Raw genomic sequence first — 24545 nt, 5'->3', positions numbered from 1 at the left:
CTCACCAAATTCATGAGCCAAATTGTATTCTAAAATAATGCGACAAACTGTTGTAATGCAGTACTTGGCCAGAAAAACAGGCATGCTCTTGGTGATTGTTCTGGTGAGTGGGCTGAAGAATACATCATTACCAGGTGTCTAGGTATTAAGGAAACTGACATATTCAGTAAATGTGTGTGTGATTTAGAGTTTTAACATAGCTTTAACAGATTTTTTCAGTCATATCACTACACTGTCTAAAGTGATGCAGTTTATAGTGATGTCTAGCACTGGGGCATCGTGCCACAGAGAAGTGGCAGCTGTTAGTACCATTTTTATCTGTCTTTGGTATGACTTGGCCAGGATTTGAACCTGCAACCTCCTGCATGTGAGGCAGATGCCCTAACCACTAGACCACTGGAGCGGTCTACATATTCACTGATCCTACTGGTATCTTACCTATAAGCCACCAAGGCAGGTTAGAGGGCCATGCACACACAAGGAACTCTCCCTGCTTCCAGAAATTAAAATTCTATACTATGCTGCTTATAAAGCACTTGTAATGTTCTACATAAAATCTCAATGATCTGCATGACATTCAGCTGAACAAATATAGGTGGGTGGCATAGATGGTTATATCCATTTGTACTGGCATAGCATGGGTTGGTCAGCTGTCAACATCATCTTGCACCCATAGCATTCCATAGAGACCATGACAGTGGGCAACAGCCTGTTTGTGGTGGCTGGCAACCCACAATGGCCAGAAAGCATGAAAAAATGTGTGTTCCGGCCAAAAGTAAGCTTGACTGAAACAATGAATACATGTCACATGCTGATCCAAAATGATTACCAGTAATACGTAAATGAGATAAACCAGATCCAACAGGCTGTACTAAAGGCAAACACTGTTGTCACAATTGACAAGGTAGCAAAAGACGAGTTCATCAGGTCTTGGACTAAGTCTAATTATGCCTGCTGACAGAGAATCAAACCGTAAAAGCTAAACTCACTCTGACTGGATTAATATGCATTTTAAAAACAGCATAAACAGTGTATTACCAAGGCCTATTTTGGCATTTTCTTCAGTGCTTCCAAAAGAATGTTGGCCACCTTGTGAGCTAGCGCCCTCATTTAGTATGGCATGCCAATACATAAGAAGGGGGTGGTAACTGATGTGTACAAACAATGTCCTCCCTAATATCTTTATAGTCACTGGAATACCTCCATCCCATCCTCTCTAGGAACATGGACTAAATTTATATTAGATTAGAAACACGGAATACTTAAACCCCACCATCTCTAGCAATATGGATTGAATTCATATTAGATACATTGAATATCTCAACCCAACAGTCTCTAGCAATATAGTTTTGAATTTATATTAGAGACATAGAATACATCCACCCACCCTCTCTAGCAACATGAACAAAAACAAAACAGTCTGAATTTATATTAGACATAGAATACCACCACCACACACTCTCTAGCAATACAGACTAAATTTATATTTGAGACACAAATACTACCACAACACTGTCTCTAGTAATATGCATTGAATTTATGTATGAGACACTCAATACCACCCCCCACTGTCTTTAGCAATACAGACTGAATTTATATTAGAGACATGGAATAAAACCACCCCACCCTCTCTAGCAAGATAGACTGAATTTATATTACAGATATGGAGGATGACAATTCTCACCTGGCCACCATTTTGTTCAAGGCATTGAAGACAGTTCATCACTTTCTCTTTGTACTTTTTATCCATCATCTTTTTGGAAATCTGAAATGGTGAATGGAGATCTAAAACGCAACTCTAATAGTAAAAGAATCTTGTAGAATTCTAACTGAAACATTATCTTGTATAACTATAATGTTAAATATATCTTGTATAATTCTAACTGTAAATATATCTTGTATAACTCTAATGTTAAATATATCTTGTATAACTCTAACTGTAAATGTATCTTGTATAACTCTAATAGTAAATATATCTTGTAGAACTCTAACTGTAAATGTATCTTGTATAACTCTAACTGTAAATGTATCTTGTATAACTCTAATTGTAAATATATCTTGTAGAACTCAAATTGTAAATGTATCTTGTATAACTCTAATTGTAAATATATCTTGTAGAGCTCTAATTGTAAATGTATCTTGTACAACTCTAATTGTAAATATATCTTGTATAACTCGAAGTGTAAATATATCTTGTATAACTCGAATTGTAAATATATCTTGTATAACTCTAATTGTAAATATATCTTGTATAACTCTAATTGTAAATATATCTTGTATAACTCTAATTGTAAATGTATCTTGTATAACTCTAACTGTAAATATACATGTATCTTATAAAACCCTAACTGTAAAGTATCTTGCAGAACTCAAACTGTAAAAACATCTTGTAGAACTAATTGGAAAAGTACCCTTTAGTACCCTAATTGTGCACACACGTGTGTGATTCAGATTTTTCACACAGCTATAACAATTTTTCAGTCATATCGCTACAATGTCTGCAGTGTGGCAGTTTTTAGTGATGCCTAGCACTGGGGCATCATGCCACAGACATGTAGCATCATTTCCCACCCAGTCACATTATCCTGACACCAGGCCGACCAGTCCTAACACTAACCTCTTAATGCTGAGTGCCAAGCAAGGCAGCTGCTACTACCATTTAAAAAAGTCTTTGGTATGATTTGGCCAGGGTTCAAACCCTCAACCTCCTGCATCTGAGGTGGTCACTCTAACCATTTAGGCATCCGGAGCGGTCCAACTGTCTGTCAGTTCACATCTGAATCAAACACAAAGTCTGTTCTCTATGCTACATTTTGTTGGCTGCCTCCAGTCCAAAATAAATATCTGACCTCACCCATATGTACATCCCTTCTAGATACTTGCATTTCTCCACTGACACTTATACTTGCTATAAATCCCAATACCAAAACTAAGTCCTATAGGCAAGGTTCTTTTGCATAACAAGGCACACCATCTGGAACAAATTGCTTCTTGAAATTTTACACAATGATGATGTGATCTCATTCATGAGTGCTCTAAAAACTCACCTATTAGACTGTAACACAAATTTTCAGACATAGCAATGCTTCATTACCCTTCATAGCTATGTGTGTGTGTGTATTTGTGTGTTAAGTAATATAGTAAAGCACCTTTTTTCAAAGATTAAGAACTGTATTGCTGAATTGGCCTGAAAATATAATCTCTTCATCTACACAACAATACAAATAAGCCTAAAATATTTAATTTCTCTATCTCATGGCTTTTGCTTAATCATGTTTACCATGAAGGGGAATCAGGCATAATTCTACATTCTATGCATATACTTTAACTAGCACAATATAAATTCTAATCTGCACATTTCTATTTTTTCTGTTTACACTGGAAGTATATTCTCATTGAATCTGTTAAGTGTCTTCAGATTCCATGTCAGTGGTTTTATGTACAAATATGTCAACATTACACAGTTTAACATTCTTAATTGCCCTGTTTGGCTCTAAATTTCCTTTTTGCACTTGACAATTGCATTTGACCTCATACTATTAAATATTATACTGGTACAACATTAACATTCTGGGCTTTACAATGGTAGTTATTAAAGGATGCAAATAAGCTGTTAACATGGTGCATGCTTCATTTCTTGTTCATGGCTCTAGTTTATTTTTTTGTCTCGTCTCATTCTTTGTTCACAGCTATATTGTTTGTTTTTACTTTATTCTTTGTTCACAGTAAGAAAACTAAAATCTTACTCCCTACTCAGAACTGTACCTTATCTTTTTATTAAACGCATTTTCTGTAAATGTTTTATACTTAGCAAGATATTTAATTGAAATATTAACTGAAATCATTGTCACTGATTTAATAAAGATTTTATGTGGCAATTTCATATGATTGCTGATACAAACAAAACGCTATACACAAAACCTGCTCCATTTCATGTCAGTCCTAAATATTTTAAACTGTGATGATCCGTAAAAAGAACAGTGTAAATAAACTCATTAAGGAATTAGATAATTAATAATTGAGCAGGGTACTCATCATGAAGTGGAATAACACTGGATATCATACTCAGTACCTGGAGATCTGACTCGTGTTTATTATATCAGGAAGTTTTCTTTTTTAATTTTTGGAAACTTTCTGTGAAAATAAAACAGTGCTCAAAATTTATTTTTTTTTGACACAGGAACAGGACTGGTGACTTTAAAAAAAAAGTCACAAGCCCTGACTGAAATTCCACAAGCCTGGACTCAAAATTTCCCCATTTGTAATATTATTTGTTACACAACTGCAATTTCTATGGTTCAAATATAAAATTGATAGAGTGTTTGAAGGTGATATAAGTTTCATTAGTGTTCATTACTGCATTCTCTGAGCAAATTCTGGTCAGAACCAAGTTGACATATGTCAATATGTTGTTTGTGGTATGTCCAAAGAATTAATTGCCTCTCCAGCCACCTTATAATTTTTTTTGCTGGTGTGAAGCACAAAGTAAAACCCCGTCAACCAGTTCTGAAATTTATTTTTGTAGAGTTTTGCTCAGGCTACTGATAGCCAGGGTTGCAACTAGGATTTGATAAATGTGGGTACTTGCCTCCACTGAATCTGAAAAAAATGGGGGGGGGGGGGCAACATAGCCGTAAGTGGGGCCTTCCAGCATGGTGTAAAAAGACCTCAATGTATTCAAAAAGAGTAATAGCAAGTATAATAAGTGCATTAAATGCATCTCATATCTTCTGAATATGCTCATTTTTTTCCCCGTTAATTTTACATTGTTAGAATCGTGCAGTATTACCCGATATTTAATCCGCAAGACAATACACATATAGCATTCATGTGCATAAAGGAACTACTATCTATTGGAAACAAACAATGGACGCAGACACCAGCACTTTTGATTTGTACACAAATCATGTTGTTGTTGTAGTATGGTTTAACGCCATTTTTCAGCACATGGCTATACATGGTGGGCAGTATTAATGGTGGTGGAAGAACCTGGGAAAACCCCGGAAAGAACCACCGACCCACGAGAAGCTACTGGCAAGCTTTCTCACATACCCATATTGGCTGAATCCGAGACTCAAACCCACGCAGACAGAGGTGAGATGGCAGTGATCTATACGGAGAGCGCTTGAGACTACTCGGGACCCCCACAAATCATATACACTCGCTAAGAGGCTCTTTACATTGTGATTGTTTAAATTTGTTTCTGAATGAAATAAAACAGATGTTTCGTGGACTGCCGCATACCAGCTGCTTTGGCACATTCCATGTTGATACAATGTTACGGATTTAGGATAGCTACAGTATATAACAGACGCAAGATAAGGTTCTTACAAATAACATTAAAGTGACAAGTCATATACTCTCTTCTTTAGCTGGTGATAAGAATGGCAAAATAAAATATACTTAGTTTTACATCCTGAATTACATCAAAATGTATTTTCTTAATTTTTCAAATCCAAATTACACAAGCCATGTCATAGGTTTTCAATCTGGATTACACATTTCGAAACTGCATTAATTTCGATGATAAGTGCTACTGCATCCTCCTTACTGCACTCAAAATGAAATAAGCATTAAATTCCATAGCGTCTTTTTGATAATTGCAATTGAAAGACTTCATATGTTTCCCACATTATGATTTCAAACATTCAATGACAGAAACAGAAAAACATCTGCAGATGTCAACACGCTTCTCCCTAGCTTCTTCAATCTCATGTATTTCATGTGGAATTGTCACATACAAATCGAGTCCATAATCATGAAATTTCCTAGAATCGAGAAAAATACCAAAATCTATTCATTCCAGATCAAATGGAAAAGTTGTTGCAATGCACATTGATTCACAATATGACTCCAAATTTCAATTTTAACTAGACACGCCATTTTCTTTCGAAAGTTATGTCGAGTGCGCGACTAAATTTAAATTTATCTGGGCAGAGTTATGTGCGCAGTAATAATGTTGATTTGTCTAATGATGAATATGTGCTTGTGTATTTAGTTTGGAATGCGGCATACATTCAGTTACGTTGTTTCTTGTAGTGTATTTTGTTTATATAATTAAACCTTAGGTAGAATAAAGAAATGAGCATATAATAAAAAGGTTACTGCATTTGTATGTGGAAATATGAACTATTTTTGTCGGAAGGATATACTGCACTCCAAGGTTGTGCAGTATTCCGTGCAAAAAACTCGTTTATATTTTCCCATACAAATGCAGTAACCTATAAGTATAACACTTAAAACTGAAATCAAAGCTTTATGTTTTCTAATAACAATATTCTATCTACACACTAACCATTAAAGAATCAAACCATAGACTGCAAACAGTGTCACTCCTCTGGCCAATCTTAAAAAAGTGTCATGTACTTCCTGCGTGTCACATGCTCAATTCTGACTGGTTACATATCCATACTAAGAAAGATCAGAAGAGCACATATCTTCCTTTCAAGGATGACAAAGTTATAATTTTTAAGTACAAGTCCAAAACTCAAAATGAATTAGGGAAAGTATACATACAGTTTGTATAACAGTTAACTCTTAACTGGAACAAATATACATCTGCATCCAGACAGAATGTAATTGTGACTGCATTATTCTGCAAATATGATCTCTATTTCCTAAATAGCCCTCTGTCCTTCCTCATCCTCCACTCTACCATTTGCCTTGTTAAAGTTGAAGTCTCTCAAAGGAGGTCTCTCAAATGAAATCGTCATGGTAAGTTGAGAACCCTTTCTTCTAGACGGCTTCTTCCTGCAGTTTTGGTTCGATTTTGGTTGCTGAATCCTCTCTCACAATCAGCGGTTTGGTACAGCATAACCATGGTCACTGATGCTAATTAAAGAAGATTTGGAAATGTGTCTGCATGATGTTGATGTACAGTCCACACATTCTGTCCCTAGGGTACATTTCTCTTTTAATGATAGTCTGAGCAAGAGATCACTCTGTGGGGGGCCCCGAGTGGCCCAGTGGTCTAAAGTGCTCTCTGTTACGGATCACTGCCATCTCACCTCTGTCTGCATGGGTTCGAGTCTCGGATTCAGCCTATGTATATGAGAAAGCTTGCCAGTAGCTTCTCGTGGGTTGGTGGTTCTTTCCAAGGTTTTCCCGGGTTCTTCCTCCACCATTAATACTGGCCACCATGTATAGCCTATCGTGTGCTGAAAAAATGGCATTAAACCCTACAACAACAAAAAAGATCACTGTCAAAACATGTTTTGGGTCACACTAAAAGGGACTGATAGCGTCTTTTGATTTCTTCTCCTGACCAAAATGATCCATAAAGGGGGACTGATAGCTTCTTTTGATTTCTTCTCCTAACCAAAATGATCACAGAGAGTTTTTATCTGGTCATAACCATAAATTTCTTGTTCTTCAGAAGATATGAATGTGATGTTACATAGACCAAGAACCTCAAATGCTGTTGCCATCTGTGTGCTGCTCTTTCGAAATTTTGCAGCCATCTACACCTGCAAATTTGTACCAAACTTGTGGCAAAGGTTAGACACATCAACTGAAAATTTTTTCAAAGTGCTCCTGTGTAACTTGAGTTCAACACCATTGTAAGTGATTTTAGTTTTGTCTCCATCCTTAGATGATTTAAATTTTTCAGACAAACAAGTCTGGTGAAAGGATTTTCCTGTGTCTGCTTTCTGTAAGGTAGAATTCAAAATATCAAGTGCCGGTGACACAGCTGCTATATCCAAGTCAGATTTCTGTAAAAGCATATTTAGCTGTGCTAAGTGAAGTATGATATCCATCATAATATTCATGCATGCCATAAATTTGTAGTCTATGAGTTTATTCAACAAGTCTTGATGCTCTTTTGTCTTGTTATTCTTTTTGAAATAATTCATGAGAGCCCCTCAGGCTGTGAAAAATTGCATACAGTGCATCATAAAATGCCAGCCATATTATTTCATGCACCTCTCTGACCTGCAGTTGAGGACTGTCCAGAACATTCTGGATTTCCTTCAATTTGCTGTTCTGAAGGCATATTTATTAAAAAAATACTACAGGTCTTTAACTCTGCCTTCAAAGGTTTCGTTGAGGTACGGAATGTTTTTCGATGAATGAGAGGTACACAAATTCAATACATGAGCCATACAATGAATGCTGATCAAGTGGAGTTTTTCTCCTTGAACCATGTTGCTACACCACTTTTGCAACCTGTCATCACTGATGCCCCATCAATGCCAAAACCAACAACTTTTTCAAGAGGAATCTTCCTTCTTTTCCAAGAACGTGACTTCTCTGAAAAGAACTTCAGCAGTGTGTGATTGGCCTTCCACTGACACATTACCAAGAAAATGAGTCGTAGAAACAAACATGGTTGGTTCAATGATTCTGGCATAAATTATCAACTTCCTGGTATTTGAAATGTCTGTACTCTCATCAATTAAGATGCTAATGAATGTACTACATCATACTTTCTGCAGTAACTCTGATTCTATCACTGTTGCTATGCAATCCTGGAAAAAATAAAGCTCAATGACAAATCAAAGTATAAAATTATTTTATTATCATTATTATTATTATTTTATTATTATTAAAGTATTTGAGAAATGTAAAACTAATATATAAAAAACAAAACAATAAAGTAAAATGACCAAAATCAGATGCGAATTCTGCAAGAATCATAACCTAAGACCATGGAGTGTCTAAGGATGTTGCCTTGTGATAATTGGGTCATTTTCAGAAATCCCATCAAGGTGTTTAAATGCTAAAATAATATAGTGCTACAGTCTGTCTCTCTGTTAGTTCAATTATAGTAATGAAGGAAGTGATTATGCCTGTGACTGTCTGTATACAACGTTTTAAAAAACCAAAAACGTTGGTATTATATACATCATTGATGGGTCCCTACATATACACATATACACAGTTGTGATATAAGCAGATCAGGGTCAATGTCATTTGCTGCAATGATCATCAGAGCAAATAACTTATTTACTAAAGCATAAGTTTCAAGCGTTGGGATTTGTCTGACTAATGTACTGTATCATGATGTCGACAGCAACTCCTTACATGCTGAGACCTTATTCAAACAATAATCCAGATTGATTAAAAAAGAAAAATACTATCCACCTTTAAATGCTGACATGATGTTATGATGACTAGCTACCAAATACTTATTAGTAAACACCATTTTTCCATCTAAATTTCAACAGAAAAAAACGTAAATAAAATAATAGAACTTACCTGACATTCCTCTACAGAAGCCCCTGATGAATATGCTGCATTTCCTCCTACTCTCATGTTGCCAACACCTACACCCAGAAAGTCAACAAAACCCAACAGCAAGTCATATCTTAAAGAAACAATATTCTCCTTTGCAAAGTAACAGCCAACTGACATAGCATGAATAATTGATTCAGATTTCTTGCTGATAGCTGCTATGCATGTAGTTTTAAGATTTTCATATAGTTTCAAGTCCCAAATTACCTGTTTGTGAGCTGGTAATTCAACATGTCTGTCATGGGTTGATGTCCTGAAACTAGCATTTCCAAGTGTGAAAACTTTTTTTGCCCAGTTTTTACACACCATCAGCAAAGCATCTAATTTTTTTCATTCACTTCCAGCTATGGTTGATTTTGTTTCCAGCCTGAATTTAAAGAGTACTTTTTTTCTTGGCATTAGATGGACCCTAAGTTTCATTGCCGCCATCTTTAAGCACATGATCACTAGCATCGTCCAACACGGGATTTTTAGCCTGAGGAAGTGTTTGTTCACTGTCATTGTGCCTATTGACAGAAACTTCTGCACTCAAAGTGTTACTGCTAAAATAATGAAAAAGTGTCCGAGTTTTAACTGATTTTGCCATTCAACACGTCCAGCAAAGCCAGCCTCTGTATCAAACATGCTATTCCGACCATTGTTATTAACCAATCAGAATCGAGCACATGACACACAGAAATACATGACATATTTACAACTATACAAGTACAACATATCTGCAGAGAGTGACAACCGGGAATTATTCAACAATAAAATAATATTAAAATAACGCATTCTTAACCAAAAATGCAAACAATTCTTATTTTTTGCATGATTTTGCCTGCATAGGATTAAAAATCTTGTGGGAATTCTTAAAAAAAAATTTTTTTGGGGGGGGTCGCATGATTGTGCATCCTAGATGCAACCCTGGATAGCTAATTACTTTCTAAATCGGTTTTAAAAATGAACCATACTTGAATACTATTCTGACAAATGACACTATTATGCTTTGTGTTTTATATATGCAGTAAAATCCAACTTCAAAGAAACATTGCAGCTGTTCATAAACTTGTCAAAACCCCATAATAAGTACGGCTTAAACATTTTCATTCAAAGCAGTGATATGTAACAACTTTAATTTTTCCAACATGCATCTAGCATCTCTTTGATTTACCTATATTGGGTTGTTCCATGTCCTGATCATACCTATGCAAAGTAGTACAATAGGCTCACCCACTGCAGTCTTCAAACACATCTTGCTAGCTACTGTCAGCCAGTTAATATGTGAAATTGTTTATACCTGACCTGTTTGCCTTTTAATTACCACTATTTAAACTGCAAAAAGGATAGTTTTACATCAGCTCCAATCATGACTGCTTACCGCATAAATATGCTACATGTATCATATTTATGTTTTTTTTTATCCTATAGGTGTTGTCTAATGTTGTAAAGCGCTTAGAGCTTCTAAAGATTAGGCACTATACAAAGTCCTCATTATTATTATGTAACAGGCGTATACTGAAAGTGGTGTTTTTTCTTTTTTCGAACATTACTGAAAATTGTGTTTTATCAAAACACAACCATGTCAAGGTTTTGGGAGTAAAAAAATGAGCTTTTAGCATTACACACCACGTTACAATTTGATTAAAATCAGATCTTCACTTCATACAGGATAGTGGTAATCTGATTTTAATCAGATAGCATTGTATTATGGCACATATGTCAACATTTTGAAAATACACAGCTGCATTTCATCAGTGTGATCAAACTAATTCTCAGGCAAATTAGATGTTCTTTCATCAAGCCCAACAGGTACCTCATTTAGAACACAGGACGGGCCCAGGGTGTCGGGGTATCAGATTTTTTAAGCACCATAAATAAACAATTTTGATTTTTTTTATGCAGGTTAAATTATCTTGAACTTACAGGTGCAAACCAAATTATTAAGGAAGCTATTATCTGTATCTTATTTTTGGGACACTGATCTTGAGAAAATTATCTGAAGCACATAATTTCCATTTTTCACTTACTTTAATCAACGACATGTGTTGTTTCCTGGGAAAATGAATTAGTGGTCTGATCCCTATAGGTAAAGCACCTACTATCTATTACCTTCCAAATAAAAACACGTAATTTAACTGCTGATATATTCATCTGTAATGGTCTATTTATATACATATATCATAAAATGAATCACTCTGTTGCAAGTTGATGAAAAGTTGTGTTTTTTTCATTTTTAAATAGGAATATAAAAGCATCCTGTACCTACAACACCACACAAGCCAACCCCTGGCAAGGAAAATGTGCAATCCAAGTGGACAAAAAGAGTAATCTAAGCAGAAAAAGAGGAATCCACACATAACATGATACAAATTCAATGAGCATATGTACAAAATGATTTATTTATCCCTCTGGACTTTTAACATCAATTACTGCTTCAAGTTTTTGTACATAACACTTGGATCTTTCAGAAGCATCAGACTCTCATACTGCGTTTCAAAACACTTTGTACCAGCTGAGACTATGAATGTTTTACGCACCAGTAGAGCACTAAGTGCAGGGTTACAGAACCGGGACCTGAATTCAGTTTTACTTTTGTTAACAATACTGAACAATCTCTCAGCCAGCATTAGAATGGTAAAGAACCAATATTCCTTTCATAACCTGACAAAGAGGAGGAAATTTATATCTTCTAGTTACTGGGTCTTTTAGCTAGGAAATAAGATGAAGATAATGAACTCTGTCCACATGAAGTACATTGTCATGCAGAGTGCCAACTTGATACTTCAGGAGTTCTCCTAATTTATCAGCAGCCTTTCCTGCAGCATGGTGCATCATTTGACAAAGACAACCTATGTACAATGATGGAGACATTTTTCAAAATATATAATGCAACTCCTTTATGAATTCAAGTCATCACTGATGAAGTATCAGCTGAAAAACCCACACAGTTCTGCCAACTTGTGTTTATTCAAAGCATTATCAAGCAAATAAAAAAATGTTTTCTCCAGTGGAATCGACTGTTAATTCTGGTAATGAAACAAGAGCACTCTGAATTTACCCTTTTCATTGTCAAAGTTACATAGAATGTGTACAACTTTTTGTCATCATAATCACTAATCCGGTCTGCTGCAATACTAAACAGCCCAATTTTCATGGCTTCTGCAATTTTACATGAAGTATATTCTGCTAAACACCTAAAAATATTAGATGATTTTGTTCTTGCACATGCATATTTTCTGCAATTTTGGAATCAGGAAACATCCGTTTGAACAAAGGACCAATGCAGTCTTCACCTGCTAGGGGCAGTCCGTTTTCTATTAAGAACTTGGTACATAACACCTCTGCATTTATAAAATGCATTGTCCACAATTTAGTTCTGATGTAAAGAAAGAAGTTACCTTAGCAGACCTGCCAACCCTGAGGAGTCCATCTCAGTAAGGCAGCTGATTTCTTCCCATAAGATTGACCAGTTATCAGTAAGGTGTAACAAAATATCAATAACTGCTATTGTAACGATGGAAAACATAAAAGTTTGATACAACAATGATAACATTATGTTCAACTGAAAAGTTTGTAAAGTACACGTAGACTTTATGTACTTTATGTACAGTTGCACAAACTTTAATTCAAGTTCCAAACCCTATGCAACTCAATAGCTTGTTGCTATCTCTCAACTTGATGTAATTCTTGGTAATTCTTTTTCCATTTCATATTACGACGGCAATCATATTCCCTGCCACGAGACGTACTCAAACTGGCATGTGATGTCCAATAAACGTAATTGTGTCTTTTCCATCTGTAATTCACAAGAATCTGAATATTACTTTTTATTCTTCTGTGTTGAGTTTTAAAACTTTCCTAGAGGCTTATTTTCCCTTTCTTCTTAAACATGCATCACTTTCGAGACAACATTTTTATACAAATTCTATAACCAACAGTATCAATATCCAGATTTTTCGACAATGATCACTATCCTGTAGTTTTGATTGTATGCCGTAAGTCTGTATTTTGAGGGTAATTTTCGTAAGACTTACGGCAAAATCGTAAGGGTTGGCATGTCTGCCTAGGTACAGGAGTTAGTAAAACAAGCTAATTCAAGGTTCCTTTGTTTTACCACCATGACCAATATTAAAATCCTTTCCACATAGCCTGCAAAGGGTGTGAAACTGCCATAGAATGGAATGCTGTATTGTATAATTCATGTATTCATCTCTGAATTGGTTTTTCATCTTTTCCTAATCCATCTGTGAAATTATTTGAAAAACATTTTTGCTCTAATACATGCATTGACTAGAATAAATCTAACTTGACTTTTAGTGCCAAATACCTACAGACTGGTTCTGTACAAGATTATGAATTAGAAGAAGAATCTTCGAGCAAAGATTACAAGTTAGGAAACCAGTCTGTTCTCTTCTAACTAAGCCATGCAGCTGCTATAAATAGAAACAGAGGTCAAAAGTTTGAAACTTGTTTCTTGTAAATAGGGCAGCTGCTATATATGGAACATAATACTGTTAGGAAAGTGCATGCAAGAGTACAGACAAGTGTACTCTTATGTCATAGTTACATAGATGCCATCTTTTCCACAATACAGTCTGTGGGATTAATGGGATGTTAATAAAAATGAGAAAACAAATTATTAATTTTTTTGAGAGGGGGATATACAAAAAATGTATAAATTGAATACATTTATGCTTAAGGCATAATTTAGTGAATAAAGTCTAATGATTACACCAAAAGCATAATGGTTGGCATGTATGCAACACAGATACACAAAGATTGTTGTGTAGCACATATTAGAAGAGGCATTCATAGCTGCCAACCTTCCAGGCTCACAATTAGTGAAAATAGGGATAAAAAGTAGTGAATCTGGACATGAATTAGTGAAAAATACCATGACAATAACTCCATCCACTCTGACCATCAATACTACACTATATCAAGATTGCAATATAAAACTAAAACTCTACATATATGCAGAAATATTTATCAAGACATGATACTGTGGCAGACTTGAACTTCCTCAACTGCTTGATCGTAAATTTGTTTTCTAAACAGTTCTGACTTCTTGCCTGCTGGTTGATCTTGGTGACTAAAATTGCTGACAAATTTTCTGCAGCTAAGGAGGCCCTAAAGTCTGTCTTATTTTTCCTCACTCGAGAAAATAGTCTTTCGGTGTCATTGTTGCTGTGAGGAATGCACAGGAGCTGCAGCACTTTTGGTTCTTCCACAGGAAAATTTGGAAGCGATTTTGGAGTCCATGTACATTTATCAGAACAAATGTTTAGCATGGTCTCCAGCTGATAAAGGTAGATTGTGTTCGACAAGAAAACTCACAAATAATGCTTCAGCATTGGTAGCCTGCAGGTCTTCCGCCAATGGCTTAAAATATTCCAGAGCTGAAATCTGCGAATTCTTAATTTTCCCAACTTCTACGTGCATTTTGCAACCGATGTGCTTCCTCACATCATCTCTGCGATGTGTGTGATTTGGATTTTTAACGTAGCTTTAACAATTGTTCAGTCATATCGCTAAGATGTCTGCAATGTGGCAGTTATAGTGATGTCTAGCACTGGGGCATCATGCCGCAGACATGTAGCATGATGTCCCACTAAGTCACATTATCCTGACACCGGGCCGACCAGTCCTAACACTAACCTCTTAATGCTGAGCGCCAAGCGAGGCAGCTGTTAGTACCATTTTTGTAAGTCTTTGGTATGACTCGCTGGGGATCGAACCCATGACCTCCATCTCTGCGATGGCACACTGAGTGCAAAAAGCATGATGAACATCAATGTTTAATAGCAGAATGCATGGCCAATTTTTGATATATTCCAAATTAAACTTCACTTTTTGAGTAATACATTTCTTTCTCCTTGGTGGTGAAGACATTTTCAAAATCTTACATGAGATGCTGAACGGTAACTCAAATCAGTGTTGGTGACGCATGCACAGAGCAAAATTCTGGTTAGGCCCCAGTTTCTCTTAAAAGCATTTGTAAAACTACTCTTATACATATAGATTAAGATAGGCTAAAATGCTTGCTACCGGGCCAAATGTACTAATCGGCCGTAGATCTACTAATATCGCGACCAGCAGTACTGGACCATTTCGGAAACTGCGAATACCACGACTAGTGCTTAACGGGAAATCTGTTGTTTTATTAAAGATTTAAAATAATTGAGGATTGGAGAATTTGTGAAGTTTTGGCTTGCGACGTGAATCAGTGAATCGCTGAAAAAGTCGTGCAATTCACACCAAATTCGTGAGGGTTGGCAGCTATGGGCATTACATATAAGTTTTTAACAGGGCTCGAGTTCATAAACATAAAACAAACATCAATTTTCGAATCTTCTTTCTGAAATATCATCCATTCTGATTGAAGCAAAATTTAACAAATGCTGAAATCTAGTTTTCAACTGTTTATATACCTGGAGATCATGACAATATGAAAACTTGAGTTATCAATAGTTATATGCCTAAAATATGAACTTTGTTGTGGTATACCACATCTTGTTGCCTTGAATATCTTAGGTTGCAGGTTTTAATACTGGCCAAGTCATACCAAAGACTTATGAAAATGGTACGAATAGCTGCCTCACTAGGTGCTCAGTGTTAATAGGTTAGTGTTGGGACTGGTCGGCCTGGTGTCAGGATAATGGGACTGGGTGGGACATGATGCTACATGTCTGTGACATGATGCCCTAGTGCTAGATGTCCCTATAAAATGCCACACTGTAGACATCATAGTGATATGACTGAAAAATTGTTAAAGCTACTTTAAAAATTCAAAACACACACACACACACACACACAAACCACATCTTGTAATTTAAATTGAATTTTATGGACATTTTCGTATTTCCTCACAAAGACATCTCCATCATTTCCATGTTTTTTTAGGGTGGATTAGTACCCAGAGACAGAAAAATAATGGCAATTTACATACTCATTTTTCTTTAGGTTGAAAGAAAAAAATGCTGCATACTTTTGTGAATGGAGATATTTAACTGAAAGACTGAAGTGGAGGGCTCAAAGAGTGATTTCCCTCTTCTTTGTAGTTCATTATGCAAGCATAAATATGATGCTGATATAAGCTAGGAATGCATAATTTTGCAGACAGAAAGAATAGTATCTTGATGGCATGGAATTCTGCAAAAAATCACCACTATTTTCAATATTTCAAGCTGTTGACTGATCAATGTAAAGACCACTGATTACAGCAGACAAAAATAATAGTATCTTCATGGCATGGAATCATGGTAAACATCATACCACTATTTTGAATATTTCAAGCTGTTGACAGATCAATGTAAAGATCACTGATTACAATAGATACAAAGACTTTGTGAAAGAAAGGAACAAGATAAAGGTGGAAATACTGGTGAAGTACACTTCCCTGAGAAGAGAAACTTACAACAATAATGTTGAACATCTTCCATAATTCTTGAAGATGCTTTGTGAGGCCTCTCAACAGGAGACAGCATTGCTACTTGACATGAGTGAAAATATTAACCAAGGTAGACGCAGGATTTGGCACTAGTCACTAATGCAAAGGGAGATCACTCTTATTGTCACCTGTGGCCAGACAACATTTAGCTCCCATAAGTAAACAATTATAGCTGAGGGCTGGATTTGTGATGTTGTGGTAGCAATCCTCAGGTATTATGACTGCATAGTGTATTTGAAGAAGAAAGGAATCAATAAAATAAACACTATCAAACTGCTTAAAAATGACATGAAAATATTTAATTGGAACAGGTAGTTCCCTCATCACTGATAGCCATGTGCATGTTCATTTACTTGGATACCTATTTCGTAAAAGTAAATTAAACAAAGTTATTTATATGTGTAAACATTGCAGTTATGGTCCATACAGACAATTCAATAGGAAACTCATGTACTTTTCAAGGACAAAATTCACTTTCAAGCACTCTAAGTAAATACATATAAATCTAATAAAAAAGATGATTACCATGTATATAGTCCGTACAATTTCACATCTGAGTATTAGTCAAGAACTCCAAAATATGTTTTGTTGAAAAAGTTTTGGTGAAGATTCTGTAGTTGTGTGGGCTTTGCATGTGGGAGTAGGGAAGTGATCATCTCATTGGGAGTTAGCAGTCTAATTTACCTGAATTTCAGAATCTCTCTCTCTCTCGTTTGTCTTGTTTAAGCAAAAGAATTTTCTGGGTGTGTTTGTGTGTGACATTTGGATTTTTAATGTAGCATTAAATATTCGTGAGTCATATCGCTATGTAGTCTGCAGTGTGGCAATCTGTAGTGATATCTAGCACTAAGGGCATCAAGCCACAGACATGTAGCATGATGTCCCACCCAGTCACATTATCCTGACAACAGGCCGAGTTGTCTTAACATTAACCCTTAATGCTGAGCACAAAGCATGGCAGCTGTAAGTACCATTTTTGTAAGTCTTTGGTATGACTCGGCCTTGGTTCGGATCCGTGACCTCCTGCATCCAAGGCGGATGCTCTAGCCACTAGGCCACTGGAATGTTCCAATTGGCAAGTGACTAAAGTTTAGTTGGTTCATTTGAATATTTGATAATTCAACTTGTGGAATAACTACCACTTCAGAAGGCACATCAGATATTGATGAGTCAGTGTCAGAACTGCCAACCCTGACGAGTCCGTCTCAGTAAGGCAGTTGATTTTTTTCCGTAAGATTGACCAGTTATCAGTAAGGTGTAACAAAATATCAATAACTGCTATTGCAAAGCCGGAAAATGTAATTAAAAGTTCGACACATCGATGATAAACATTATGTTCAACTGAAAAGTTTGTAAAGTACGCATAGACTTTATTATACCACAGTATAGTTGCACAAACTCTAGTTCAAAACCCTATGCAGCTCAATGGCTTGTTGCTATCTCTCAACTTGGCATAATTCTTGGAAATTCTTTATCATTTCACATGTAGACGGCAATCATATCTCCCGCCATGAAACATACCCAAATTGGTGTGTGATGTCCAATAAACATGACTGTGTCATTTCCAGCTTTTGTTCACAAGAATCTGAATACTCCTTTTTATTCTTCTGTGTTGATTATTAACAGTTTTCTACATGCTTATTTTCCGTTTCATCTCAAACATGCATTGCTTTCTGGATGCCATTTAAAAAAGTTCTATAATCAACAGTCTGATCATGCAAATGCTTCACATGAACAAACAGGTACAGTTTAAAGCATCTGGGGTGCTGCTGTAAAGTTAGTCTGGTTCCCTGACTAATTTCGCTAATTCTAATAAGAAACCCAGATCCAAATAAAACACAGATGTACCAATTATCCGGAATTTTGGTAATGATCATTTATCCATAGTTTTTACTAGTATGCCATAAGTCTGTATATTAAGGGTAATTTTTGTAAAACTTAGGCAAAATCATAAGAGTTGGCAGGTCTGCAGTGTACTCTGTGTCTCCATGTATAAATTTAGCAAATATTTCCAGAATTCTGCCGTTTTGGGCACAACAGCTGCTTGCAGAATATCGGTTGGCACAACTGATCAAAGCATACATGCAACATTTTCCTCTCAGATTTAGATCAAATCTAGTCAAGGAAAGAATTATTTATTTTCAGAAAAAAATAAAAAGATTTCATCTTTGATTCTTTGAGAATCAGATTATTCAATGTTCAAAATCGAATCTAAACCCACCATTTTTGATTCATTTTAAAGGTATGCAGTGTGTATGCCTTCTGTTTTAGAGTTTATATTAGTTTCTTTGCACATGACTCTATTTATATAAGTGTATAGGACAGTTACAATGTTACAGTACAGTTTATAGAGAAATAAACACAGCTCAGTTTGATCACAGGTTATGTTCAGATCAATGGAAATCTTCGATACATTTACAAACTAATGCGACTGCAATTATAAATTAATAACTTCAGTTTCTGCATCACATCATGCAATTTGAACCTAAATGCTTGTCACAAAGGTTTGGTAAATATTTTAACTATTTTTGCACAACTGAGCTTATCAGATGCTTGGGGCAAACATATTAAACATAAAAACGATTTTGGACAGAACTAAACCACGATGGTTCCCACCCCCTCCCCACTCTTTCTTCCAGAACCTGAGTAGTAATACTCACAGGAACAAGGAGATTTTTCAGGTATGGGTTTAGAGCTGGACCAACAGCATCACTTAGCTGCATCAGTGCATCCAGACCGGCATCAAACACTGATGTTTCAGTATGGCTCTGGAACAAAGATGATTAATGTCACATTGCATAAACAGATTTTTGTATACAGCAAACTGTATAATCTGATGACATCATTTGTGATGAGGTGCCATATAAATGATGTCATTACAAAAGATGGAGCCATCAAGTAATAGGTATCCAATTATCTACAGGTAATTTCATTACACTTGTTCTTTCAGTCATACAATTTTTAATTTTTAGCATGTGATAACAAACAAAATCTTACAAATATCCTAAAGGGCCATCCATTTAGTACAAAGGCAAAAATCTGGCAAAGCTTGACCCCTCCCTGTACACATGCATACTTTTTAACACCCCCCACCTGTGTATGTATGCTTGATGCACACCCATCCCCGAATTCTAAAGAATGACCTATATTTAATCCATGCAGAAACGATCATGGATCAATAATATTAACGTGTTTAATAAAATAGATAGTCCACCAATATTGAATGTCTGAAATAAGCTGCATAACATTAAAAAGTTTGTCTAGTGTCCGCTGAAATTCAAGCGCTAACTGAACCCAGTCGAACAGGTTACATATTAGATAAATTATTATCGAGGTTTCACCTCCCCCTTTTCCATGTGTACGTACATTATCAGTAGACTCCTCCCATACACAAGCATATGCATCTCAGTTACCCCCCTCCACCCTTCATGTGTACGTACTAAATGGACGGACCCCAATTTGTAAATTTGGTAAAGCATTTGCAAAAATTTCAATACTTTATTCGCTAAAGCTCATTAAGTAAAACAATGGAAAGGTATAGCAAAATACAAAACTGTCCACTACACCTTTGAAATCAGACAATTGAAACATCTATAAATGGATAAAAATGAATTACAAATGAATAGTTCTCACCAGGGCTCCACGGATGGCAATTGCTACCCTGGGTAGGAGAGGGAAAGCCTTTTGACCAGAGTTTGGGACTTGCAGCAGCTCCTTAAACCCTTGTCTGGACACAAAGGTGTATGGGTGAACTGTCTCACGGATACCCTGAAAATACGATTTCCAACAATGTCTCACTTAATCATCATTATAAAAGAACTAGGTCAGGGACATGAAGATGTCTCCTAGATACCCTGAAAATACAATTTCTGAAAATGTGTCACTTAATTATCATTATATGAAATAGGTCACAGGCAAGATCTTCCAGAAACCATGAAAATATTATTTCTAAAGCATACTTAATTTACTTAAATATCATTATAGGACAAGGTCAAGAATAAGAAATCTCCCAGATACTATGAGAAAACCATTTCCAAAGCATAAAATGTGTCACTAAATCATAATGACAAGGTCAAGGATAAGAGCTCTCCCAGATACTATGAGAATACCGTTTCCAAAGCATAAAATGTGTCACTAAATTATAATGACAAGGTCATGGGTAAGAAGAAGTAAGCATCAAGAGTCAACTTAAACCCTTCAAAAAGTATCATAAAGTTACTTGGAAAAAAACTAACAAAAAAAAGTGATAAAATGAAGCCTGCTGTGAAACATTCAAGTTGAGGTTTATTCAAAAGATTGCAAGAAAGAGTCAACAATACAGCTGATAGGATTTTTCATTTCTCTATTTCAGCAGCAGAGAAAGAATGGAGAGGATTCAGAAAAAGTTGCTCTGCTCTCTTTCCACATGTTCTGATTGAAAGTGGCGTTGGTATAGTTGGCACGCTTTACTGTTTATGGCCCGAACAAGCATGCATTAAAGAGTTACACTGAGTGAGAGAGAGAGAGAAAGAGAGAGAGACAGAGAGAGAGCTTCCTAATGGGCACCAAGTTATTTATGTCATTGCCTTTATAGGTATTAATAAATTAATCAATGTCTTTCATTTTTGTACACTGTAGACGAATACTGTGCATTTATTACAAGATCAGATGCTCCAAGACTTATTTTTGAAAATTTTTCATAAAATCCAGTGTATTTATTAGACATTCAGAAGCACCAAGACTATCCTATGTTAAGCACCAAGTTCCTATGTTTGTTAAGCACCAACTATGACGCTGAATACAGAGTTTGATATTGCTCACACTGCTGACATCTACCAAATGCAAGAGCAGTTGATAAGGAAATCGAGGTCAGTGTAGTGCATTCTGTCAAAATTTATCCAATACTGTTGACTGCATATGTTCTGAAAACTATTGTTTAAAGATTTCTATACTATCTGTATCTTCATCCATATTTAATTGCACACTAGCATCATCTGTCTGGTATGTAAAGGCACCTATATGTGGATGCATTGTATCCAAGTTCATCAGACTTGTTAAATGAAGTCTAAATGTTAGTAACAGCAGAATGCCTTCTAAGCGCCAATCTGGTAAGCATTTTGCTTCTTGCCACCAGTTTCATTCTCTTCCTCTCTGTCAAAAGCTCTGGTCCAGATGTATAATGTGTCACTATTTACACATTAAGTTATTGCATTAGTTATATGTTTACAGATTTGTTTAGTTAAATATTTACAAATCAAAATCTAACAAGGTTTGTAAACTGTGAACTGGGATTTTTCATTTGGAAGTTCTACTATCTTTTAGTACATGAGGGAGAACTAACAAAAAGTGACAATGTTGGATACTGAAAATGGCCAAATGAAATTTAAAAAAAAAAAACAAGTTAAAGGATTTTTTTTCGTATAATTAAATGTTCTAAGAGTCACAAAAAGGACATTACTTAATATTAGCAAAAATATAATGATAGTACATCTTTATTATGAGGGGTTATAACCTGATTATATTGCAAAAAAATATATTATTTCTTGTACAAAATTTAGGTCTGTTGTAGTTATCTCCCCTTCCCAAAAAACCAGACAACAAACAAGAATAGGATACAGATGGAGAAACAGATCTGAATTGCACATTAGGCAGCAATGTTTCACCTAGGATCCTAAGAGTATGGGAAATTATGTCCCCTTGCTGTCCATCACATTTGGAAGACAAAAACAGTCAATGGTACAAAAAAAACCCCCACACACTTGTTAGTACTTAGTGCACTTGTAGTAGTAAAAATGTGATAATTGTATCGCTTTTACATTTGTTTGTCACTGGCTTAGCACTATCATACTTTTCTAATATTTATGTAATAGTTATGAATGCTCAAGTAACCCATAAAATATTAATATCTGAATGGCTAGGTACCTGAAAAATAAGCTGCACTTTGGAATCCAATTTTAATGATCAATCATTAAATGACAGCATTATAATAATTAAATGCCAGCATTATAATAATTCATATTGTTTTTGAATTATTTCTCTTTCAAACTAATAATTCATTGACTAAATGCAGAAAAAAATATTTTTGCAAATTTATCTCTGCAAATAATTAGTCTCTTCTATCATTTATTCAACCTCTAAAATATGTTACACTAGGTCGTCAGTGACTTTGTCATGTGTTTTCTATTTGAATTTTTAATGTATCTTTAATAATTTTAGTTATATACTAGAATGTCTGCAATGTGGCAGTTAATAGTAATGTATAGCAATGGGGCATCATACTGCAGACATCTAGCATAATTTCCCACCAGGTCGCATTATGACACTAGGCTTACTAGTCCTAACATTAACCTCTTAATGTTGAGTGCCAAATGAGGCAGCTGCTAGTATCATTTTAACAAGTCCTTGATATGACTCAGCTGTGATCTCCCACATCTGAGGTTGATGCTATAACCACGTAGGCCACAGGAGCGGTCATCACTGATTTTGCATTGCAATTCGGAAGGCTGCTACAAACATTAAATGTTTTTATTCTCCCAAAAAGTTTGTTTCAAAATGGATATTAACTGCAATCTTAATGTTTTTAATGTAAGCCTTTAGTGACTGCCTATTGTCAGAACCTTCACAAACATCAGCAAAGGTGTACTAAAGAAAAACTGAAGATAGATTTTTTTTACCTTGAAAATGAGCAAACAGGAGTCAATATTCATTACTTGCATTTGTTCAAAAGGAAAAAAGAAAATTCGATTTGCAAAATTGTATTTTTACTGTAAGTTGTTGTTTGAACACATTGCTGTTACTACATATACTGCAATCTACAAGTCTAATAATATGAAGGAATACTAATTTTCTATTAGTTTCAGCTTAACTTTTATTATCAATTTGAATATATAAATAATAATAATAATAATAATAATAATAATGCTTTATTTATAGAGGGTGACTCATTAGTCAAGGACTATTCTCCCTTGAGGCCCTCTTAAGGAGAGTATAACAATGCACATTATATGAAAATGGCAATAATTACTGTTTATTTTAACATGTTTAGTATTAAAATACTAAATTTCATTATCTGTTAGAAACACATACATGCTCATGATATCTTTTCTTAAATATTCTAATATTTTCAGCAGATTTTACATGTAGTGGAAGCTTATTCCACAGAACTGTGCCAGAGTATTGAAAACTCTTTTTAAATTGCTCTGTTCTTGGTTTTGGTATTAGAATGTTTCCATGTGATATTGATCTCAACTGGTATTGTGCTGAAAAAGGCCTGAATAAGTCTTGAAGATACTCTGGTGCAGTTCCATGTAGACATTTATATAAAAGAACTGCCTTGTGAAAATCTATCCTGTCATATATTGTGAACCATATAAAGTTACATCAACAATAATATATACTGAAAACCATGTTGTGTGTAAAAGATTTCTTACCTAATTGAAGATAATATTGTCAATGAAGTGGTTGGGCAATAATGATATCCTGTTTACCCCTCAAAATATAATGGTTGTTCCCTAATCCTCCGTGTATTGTAAGTAGGTACATATATGATCACACAATCAGGTTATACATAGCATATCTTACAGTTCAGGAATCTATGCCAAAACAAAATTCATTTTATTTTTTGAAATTATCCATGTATAATTTTGCAAAAACTGCAGGAAACCACAATACTGCAATAAAGCTGCAACATTGGGGTAGACCTTTTCCAACCACAAACCATTGCAAATCTTAGGACTAATCATTGTAAAATTTAAAATACCTGCTTTACTTGTCAATCAAATACATGTGAAACCACCCATCCATACCTTCTCCACATTAAAGGTTCATACCAAACAGTACAGAGTTGTGATGGCAGTTGATTGTTGATTTATTCTTTCACTGTGGAAGCTCTGTGTGGAAG

General features: G+C 35.3%; 1 protein-coding gene across 3 annotated transcripts in view; it reads right to left on the bottom strand.

The window, feature by feature from the left end:
* The window catches only part of LOC149795077 (PACRG-like protein), an 87119-nt gene that overhangs the window by 5944 nt on the left and 56630 nt on the right, over positions 1-24545 (bottom strand). For all 3 annotated transcript variants that reach the window (XM_089964781.1, XM_089964783.1, XM_089964782.1), the window contains exons 5-7: positions 20300-20434; positions 19327-19434; positions 1685-1765 (exon numbers count right to left, since the gene is read on the bottom strand). In XM_089964781.1, the coding sequence (XP_089820907.1) occupies positions 1685-1765; positions 19327-19434; positions 20300-20434 (324 nt within the window). The remainder of the gene's footprint in view (positions 1-1684; positions 1766-19326; positions 19435-20299; positions 20435-24545) is intronic.

This window comes from Sinohyriopsis cumingii, chromosome 7, assembly GCF_028554795.1.
Source record: "Sinohyriopsis cumingii isolate HCF-2022 chromosome 7, ASM2855479v2, whole genome shotgun sequence".
NCBI lineage: Eukaryota > Metazoa > Mollusca > Bivalvia > Unionida > Unionidae > Sinohyriopsis > Sinohyriopsis cumingii.
This window is presented reverse-complemented; position numbering and strand designations above follow the sequence as displayed.